At 35.0% G+C, this 8,330-nt stretch overlaps 1 protein-coding gene across 2 annotated transcripts; it reads left to right on the forward strand.

The window, feature by feature from the left end:
* LOC114730408 (glyceraldehyde-3-phosphate dehydrogenase GAPCP1, chloroplastic-like) lies at positions 1 to 5,556 on the forward strand. Of its 2 annotated transcripts, XM_028917462.1 has the most exons (15): positions 1 to 180; positions 819 to 913; positions 1,039 to 1,106; positions 1,189 to 1,227; positions 1,689 to 1,789; positions 2,421 to 2,533; positions 2,653 to 2,752; positions 2,914 to 3,060; positions 3,334 to 3,394; positions 3,494 to 3,591; positions 3,693 to 3,835; positions 3,963 to 4,046; positions 4,417 to 4,506; positions 5,238 to 5,301; positions 5,328 to 5,556. In XM_028917462.1, the coding sequence occupies exons 1-14, from the start codon at positions 118 to 120 to the stop codon at positions 5,290 to 5,292; spliced, it is 1,257 nt and encodes a 418-aa protein (XP_028773295.1). In that variant the 5' UTR covers positions 1 to 117; the 3' UTR covers positions 5,293 to 5,301; positions 5,328 to 5,556. The 2 variants fall into 2 exon arrangements, with proteins under 2 accessions (XP_028773295.1, XP_028773294.1); XM_028917461.1 differs by having other exon boundaries at positions 2 to 180; positions 5,238 to 5,556.
* The last annotated feature ends 2,774 nt before the right edge of the window (positions 5,557 to 8,330 follow it).

Consider the following 8,330-nt stretch of genomic DNA (forward strand, 5'->3'; position numbering starts at 1 on the left):
TCGCATTTTTCCTGGGTTGGTGCAAAAACCAAGGGAGCTACTCCTGCATAAGCCTTCGCTCGCCTACCTCCTCTCTTCCTTTCTCCGAAGGCTAGGGTTCCTGCTTCAGCTTCTACAATGGCCGCCTCTTCTATGCTGAGATCTGCGCTCCTCTCTTCCTCGCCCTCTGATGGTTTTAAGGTATCCTGTCATTTGGAATTATGTTACCGCGTGTTTTGATCTAGTTTTGTTTGGTGATGCTGCTATTCGAGTCAAGATCAGTTTTTTTTTTTGTTTTATTTTAGCTGTTTGGTAACGAAGAAAACGGGAAGAGAAAGGAAACACAACTGTGAACTTGTGTATGTCATGTTCTTTTGGTTAACAGTAAAATGTGTTAAGAACTATGCATTTTGGGTGAAAAGTGTATGTTTGAAACATGGAAGAAGATCCTGCTGCCTAGTCCTCGGTCATAAGGATTTTTCAGTGCTTCTTCGTAATTTCTGAGCAGCTAAGATGATGTACTTGTTTCTCTGATAATTTTATGTTATCGCGTATTTTAATCTTGTATTGTTTGGTGGTGTTATTCGAGTCTGGATTAGGTTGCTTTCATTTCTTTTCTTTTTGCTCTTCTTTTCACTGTCTTCTTGCCATGAAAACAGGGGGAAAACGGCATTTCTATCTTGTGTGTGTGATATTCTTCTAGCTAACTGTTAGTGTGTTGAACTAATTCCTTGTTTGTGAGGATTTACCAGTGGTTCTTCGTAATTGAAGATGATGTACCAGTTTCTCTGATCATTGCAGGGTAATAAATTTTTTTTTGACTTATTTTTATGATTCAGGTGTCGATCAATGTCTCCAGTAGCAATATAAAGTCTTTGAAGTTACAGTCTAACATTTTTGGAACTTCTCTCCCAAGTGAATCATTAGTCATACAGTTAGTTGCTCGAACTTCTGAAGGATTGGCCTTTCTTATTCTCCTTTGCTTTTTTTGCCTGTAACTTATTTTAAAGCTCCAATTCTTCTGGTATTTTTGATCATGAAATTTCATAATTTGCTTAGAAACTGCAATGCCCGGAGTATCCAACCTATCAAAGCCACGGTTACTGAAATTCCCCTGCCCGTACAGAGTAAGGATAAAACAACTCGTATGTTCAGAAAATACATATTTAATAGTTTAATTATGATTCATGATTGGTTTGGTCTGTTTAGAATCAAAGAGCGATGGGAAGACTAGGATTGGAATTAATGGTGAGTTTCTTGTTGCTAAAGTTCACTCTGTTTCTTTTATTTTCTGGTGAAATTTAACTTTACAACACTATCTATTTTGATAGATATCTTTTTGCGTTGCATCTATTCTGCATTTAAGCTTTGCGTTGCTTCAGCATCCTTTTATATCCATTATGCTTTGCTTTCGTGGGGTACTGACGTTTCTGAGAATAGGCCTTCTTGAAAACAGACATTTTTTCCCCTCCCAATAGAATTTTAATTTTATCAGTATGATCTCATTATTGCTTAGGGGGATAAGCCACCCTTCTAAGTAAGATAAGAAGAAAGGAATTGAATGAGTTTTCATTCATAAATTTTAATGTGTGAATATTTTCTCTTATCAAATCTGAGGAGACATGACGTCGTAGGATGAAAATTAGCTCTGAATTTCAAGTAGGTCTGTTTCAAGTTGAATAGACATTCTGTATGCTTAAATTGTGCAGGTTTTGGTAGAATTGGAAGGCTGGTGTTGCGTGTAGCTACTTCCAGGGATGATATTGATGTTGTAGCAATTAATGATCCTTTCATTAACACTAAATATATGGTATGTATGAGGAATCCCCTTGGTTTTGCTTATAGTTTTTAATATTCACTGGTTGTTTGTACAATTTCTAGTGATTGTTTCATCTATCTTGATGAAGTTTTATGTGGGGATTTGTGCATCTAACCTATAAAAATCTGTATCAAGACAATGCATTTTGATTTAATCTTATGCTGGATCTTTTTCTGTCTTCTCAGCTGGGATGCTCTGCAGTTGTATATTGTTTATGCCTATCACTTTTTATACAAGTTTATAAGTTTTTGGATCATTTATTTATTGGTGATTTCTTTATCTGTTTTCCGATGTGAGAAGGACTTTAACATGCAGTACAGTACCCTCCTGAATTTTAGAGTACCCTGTATGGTCATTTTCAATCTTTGCACGTGGAAACTCGTGCTGTTTGAGTCTGTGATGTTATTTACTTGTTTTTGTATTCCTTTTCTCCTCATGCCTATAATGTTTTGAACCTAAAACCAAAGAACTCTAGTGTTTTGGATAACTAAAGTTATTCTCAGAGCAATGATGCTGTTTCCTTTTCTGCATTTGTCTTTGTTGCGTTATCTTCTTTTCTCACCTTTCTGCATACAGTTTTGCAGTTTTGCTTTGTCATTGGTAACTTCTCTTTCTTTTCCAGGCGTACATGTTTAAATATGATTCTACGCATGGACCATTCAAGGGATCCATTAAGGTTTTGGATGATTCCACTTTGGAGATCAATGGAAAGAAGATAAAAGTTGTGACCGAAAGGTAATCTGAACCTTCATTTTTGAAATGGATGTTTCTAATGTGATCATCACTAGTATTTTACAATGCTAGTATAGATGTCAAAGCGCTCTAAAACTTGACAAGCATGCATTTGTATACAGAGACCCTGCAGAGATTCCATGGGGTGAATACGGGACTGATTTTGTTGTTGAGTCTTCTGGAGTTTTTACAACTACGGAGAAAGCCTCAGCACATTTGAAGGTTGCTATGTTCATATACTTAATTTTTTAAGAGTTCTCGCGTTCCCCCTTCTCTCTCTTTTCCCTTTCCCTTTGCACACTTTCCCATTACGTCTTAAGTTGATTTTTTTTTTTTTTTATTGGGAATTCAATAAGTTGATGATTCTGTTATATTATCTTTAGGGTGGTGCCAAGAAAGTTGTAATCTCAGCTCCATCAGCTGATGCCCCAATGTTTGTGGTTGGAGTGAATGAGAAGACGTACAAGCCAAACATGGATATTGTTTCCAATGCTAGCTGTACTACAAATTGTCTCGCCCCACTTGCCAAGGTTTGATTGCATCCTGTATTGCCAAGCTTTATTAGTTATTAAGAACAATATTTTGTATGAGAATGTTTATGTTTTTGCATTGCACAAGCTTAGCATGATGTCAGCTAGCAAGCATAGAAACCAGTTAGGTTGAATTTGAGGTTTCAAATGTCTTAGGGCACTTAAATGGCTTTTTAAGAAAAAAGAACCTTTGGAGTCTTCCTATCCTTCCTCATATCTGTAGCTTGTGGGAAAGGTGAAAGCATCTGATTATTCCTAGATTTCTATTTTCAGGTGGTTCATCAGGAGTTTGGTATAGTTGAAGGTTTGATGACAACTGTACATGCAACAACAGGTCTCACCCGACTACATTGCCTATTACTTTCTTTTACTCATTTGATATGTTGATGTGCAGCATCCAATCCATGACTTGATTGTGCTTTTCATTATTCAGCAACACAGAAGACTGTAGATGGCCCTTCAATGAAGGATTGGAGAGGAGGACGAGGAGCTGGTCAAAACATAATCCCTAGTTCAACTGGTGCTGCGAAGGTAAAAGCTGGATAACCTGGAAGAGATTTAAGCTGGTCAAAACATAATTCCTAGTTCAGTGTAGATTAGTGTAACTGGTTTCATTATTTATGTAATCTTAGGCTGTCGGGAAAGTTCTTCCAGAGCTTAATGGAAAGCTTACTGGGATGGCATTCCGTGTTCCTACACCCAATGTTTCTGTTGTGGACCTAACCTGTCGACTTCAAAAGAGTGCTTCCTATGAAGATGTCAAAGCAGCAATAAAGTATGTCTAATGCTTTGTTTTTTGTTTTGTCTTTTGTTTTTTCCACAATGATTTTCATTTGGGAGTGTTCTCTGCTAATCCTGTGGATCTTTTTGGTATCTATTGTTCCGCAACTACCAAAATGAAGGTATGCCTCAGAGGGACCACTTAAAGGCATTCTTGGATACACAGATGAGGATGTTGTCTCTAATGACTTTGTTGGTGATTCTAGGTAAAATTATCTTTTGCTGGACTTGTACTTTTTGTTGGCCATAAAACCATTGTCAGCATCTTGAATATTATTGGTTTTCTTGTCTTTCTCAAATATACATGCTTAAGATGTGGTCTTTTGCTATAGAATGGGGGAAGAAAGAATCACCAGGTTTAAATTGAGATGCCACAAAACAAGAGCTGCATAACTTTGGTATCAACGTAGCTCCTAGAAATGCTAAGAGCGGATGTACCTTTTGCTAAATTAGAACCCTGAACCCTTCATTTTCCTCTTTCCGTTACTAGTCAAATAATTACAAGGGTCTTGTACTTTTTGTGTATCTTCTTTTCTTGGATGAATGCCTTACTCTAAATGATTCTGATTTGAACAGGTCAAGTATTTTTGATGCTAAGGCTGGGATCGGTCTTAGTGCATCTTTCATGAAGCTAGTTTCTTGGTATGACAACGAGTGGGGATACAGGTATTGGTTTCTTGAACTTAGCATGAACTGGTACTTTGTATGTGAACTTGTGTTGCACACAAGCACAAGCATTTTGAGTTTGTCTGAAGACAAAATCTCGGTTTCAGTCCACAAAAGTGTAACTATTAATTTAATATTCGCGATTTTTTTTGGGGGGGGGTCTTGGGGCATGAGAGGATGAGTTTTGTCCAGTTTCAATAATTTGATGTTTGGTCCTTGTAATACTCCTCTGGCCCTTAATATAAGACTTAACTGTTAAGTTAATTTTGGTTCTAAATGTAAGACTTATTTTTTATACTTATTAATTTTTCTTAAATTACTTCTATAGATATTCTTTTAACTATAATCAAGTAAATGAGGAGAGAGGATATTAAGAAAGATGATTATGGTGTTTTAAGAAAAATATGTCATGTTTTTTATAATTAACTAACTTACCTAACTTTCTTAATCTAATTAAATTAGTTAAATAGGTCTTATATTAAGAATCAGAGGAGTAGATTATAACATCAATTAGGACCTCTGGAGTTCAAAGTGAAATTGGAATGAGATCATACTCTTAGTTATGTACACAAATTCTGGAATTTCTAATGACATTATTTTTTAGATTAAAAAAAAAAAAGGTTTTTGTGTTCAAAATCAAAGACTTTTTGTCCAGCTTCTCCTCCGCCCCCTTCCTCCTTCCTCCTTTCTTTTGGCATCTAATCATTTTTGTTGAATGTTTTGTTTTGCAGCAACCGAGTGTTGGACCTTGTAGCGCACATGGCACTTGTAGGGGCTCTCAACTGAGCCCATGATAGTTGTCTCTTGTCATTGATGCTCCATTTTTTTTGTAAACTTGTATGCTAGGCTAATAGGGTTAAGAGGTTTTGGCTCTGATTGGGTTTGGATAAAGATGTGAAGTGATAATCATCACATCACGGGCGCTTGGGGAATAATTAAAGATACGAGTTCATCACTACACAGGTGCTTGGAATTTGTTTTTGTACCCAACGATTTGTAGTAGCGGCATCCTTAATTCGAAATCCTTGACATTGATCCGTGTTGTCTGGTCGGACAGGAGTCAAACTTTTAATACTCTTTTCCAGACATTTCAGACCCATTCTTAATTATTGATACATGGTAATAATTTAGTTATTCTGTTTCTCTTGCTATCTCGATGAAGTCCCTTTAGATTATATTTGAAAGTTCGCATTTTGTTGTACAGTTTCCTTGAGGTTTTGGTATTTATGATTTGAACTTAAATGTGATCTACACTACCTTTTCATTCAATCCTTCTGTAGTTCACCGCCATGCAACGGACCATAAAAAAAATTTCTGAAATACGTTTTCATGTATGTTTCCAAGATGGTATACTAATCTTATGAGTTGCGCGTTCTCTTTAAAATGAGAGAGAATTACAATGAGGTCTTCAAAAGAAAAAAAAAAGAATATATAAGTAAATAATTGTTATTTATTTTCTTAGAACTTTCTATTTCAGGCTATTATTGTTACTGGGATTTTTTAGTAGTTGTGTTGTTTGCTTAGGACTTCACAGCAATTCTCCCTTAAAATAAATGGGGGAAAAAAAAAAAAGTATTGCTGATCAAACAAGCGGGAGGAGGTTAACTAATAATCTCCTATTGAGAGGTAGAGAAATGCGTTATGCAAATAAAAGGCAAAATAACCAATGTTCACTTATTAGTGATATGTGGAGGCATAGTCACGAGCTGGACTTTCATTTATTGATGGGAACATTTTTATTGATGATTATGAAAGAAGAGTCGGCCAACTTGGGGGAGAGAAGCAACCTTCTTGTTTGGACCCATAAAGAGGTAGACGCGGTTGCAGCAGAAGTCTTGAGATGGGGTTTGGCCTTGCTGAACCCTAACCACAATAACCAATTGGTTGGTTAACCAAGGGTTTTGAGTTTGAGACTTCAGAACGCAGTAACGCAGGTGGTAGAGCTAGCCACCTGAAAAGGTCCCTACAAGACTCGAATCTGGATTAGTCTGGACCTATTGAGTTCCCGATAAATAGAGGCTAGCCTAAAATATCAGGTGAGGTCACTAAAAAAAAAAAAAACCAATGGGTTGGTTTTGTTGATTACGCTAATTCCATGTCAGTATCCTTCCCCACCATTTCTGGCCAGTCTACTCTGTACCCCTTTTTACCCACCACAACCAGATTATAAGACCTTGCTCATCCTTTTTTTTTTTCCTCCAAAAAAATTCTAATATTTAAAATTATTGATGTATTATGCATACATGTTCAAGAGGGTCATCATAATTTCCAAAACTTACTTTGATCAGATTGGTTTGATTGACAATAATTTTGTGAGAATTTTTTTCGAAAAAAAAGTGGTTTTGATAAAATTGATTCTTAATATTAATATGTTGATTGATTTTATATTAATATTAATTAATAAAGAATACCACTCTGATTCTTATTATGAGTTACTTATGGGGTATTTAATAGTCATTTTTTAATTTTAATTTTATTTAATTTTCATTAAAAAGAGAGATGTGAGAATGATTTGAAAAAGTAGAGGGAGAGAGAATTTTAATAAGAGTAAATTTGAAGAAGTTTATTAATTTAATACATTTTTTAGTGTGTGAAAATGAGTTGTAAGTGACTTATAATAACCATTGAGAATATATATGGTTAGAGAAAGGGAGATGATGCCTTGAGTACAACATGCTGGATCGGTACAACCACCAGTGACGCAAGGAGGATAGGCTTCAGATATGGCTCTTATCTTTTTGTGTTGTTCACTTCTTTCAAACTTGCGAACTGTTCTTTCTTATATACACACACTTTCACCAACGGTTCATAAATCATATGCATTCATATTTATTACACACAGATCACTATATTATGTCCCCATTGAAAACCTTGTAAAGATTATTCTGTATATGATATGAAGACTATGTATAATATTATTATTATATTCATGAATATCGTAATAAAATTTATAATAACTTGCATTATTTATGAATTATAAATACTATGATTCATTTCTCATACCTCTATAATTACCAAGATTTTATGAATATCCTTCATATTGAAGAGAATATTGCACGTTAAATATAATTTATCATTTTAAAAATTAATTAGTTGTGTTGGATCATCATATAATAAAAATGTTCATGTACATGAAGATAAAAGGCGAGTAAATAATTGTTTTTTGGGCAAAAGGTCCAGTGAATAACTTAATACTGATTCATGTTTATCTTCTTTTGCCAACGATTCACGTTATATCCATCACTTGTCATTAGGTATGAGATGTAAGTTTTGAAGTACAAAGACTTCATTTGGATGTAAAGAAATATGGGGGGAAAAACTCCAAAAAAATAATAATTTTTTTCATGTTACATATTCTCCCCTGATTCCCTTGCATTGTTCTTTTGAACTAATCATTAGAAAATCCTTGACTTGGTGAACAAAGTTGGGATGGAGATTCATAAGAATCAAGTTCAAATTGAGAATTAGTGTGGTAATTTTGTTGGAGCTCTTGTGAAGAAACACTTTGAATGCCTCTAGCCACCTTTGCACAGTAGATTCCAAGGGGACAATCATTGCAGACATGCATATTAAAATAGCAATGAACATAGTATGGAATCAATTGAGTTCAAACCATATTATGAAAAAGTATGTGATAGTCTAGAAGAATAATAATCAAATTCATTGTTTTTCTAGCACCAACCCATAAGATATACTTCAATTTAAAGCTCAAAATCAGAGAGTAGGACTATACAAAGAAACATGCTGCTTAATTTTTCTCTCTGCATATATACAATAATCAGTTTCCCTAATGTAGATGCAATCAGGAAATGCAATTATTCGAC

This window comes from Neltuma alba, unplaced genomic scaffold (genome assembly GCF_004799145.2).
Source record: "Neltuma alba isolate B1F8T4 unplaced genomic scaffold, ASM479914v2 tig00012732_pilon, whole genome shotgun sequence".
NCBI lineage: Eukaryota > Viridiplantae > Streptophyta > Magnoliopsida > Fabales > Fabaceae > Neltuma > Neltuma alba.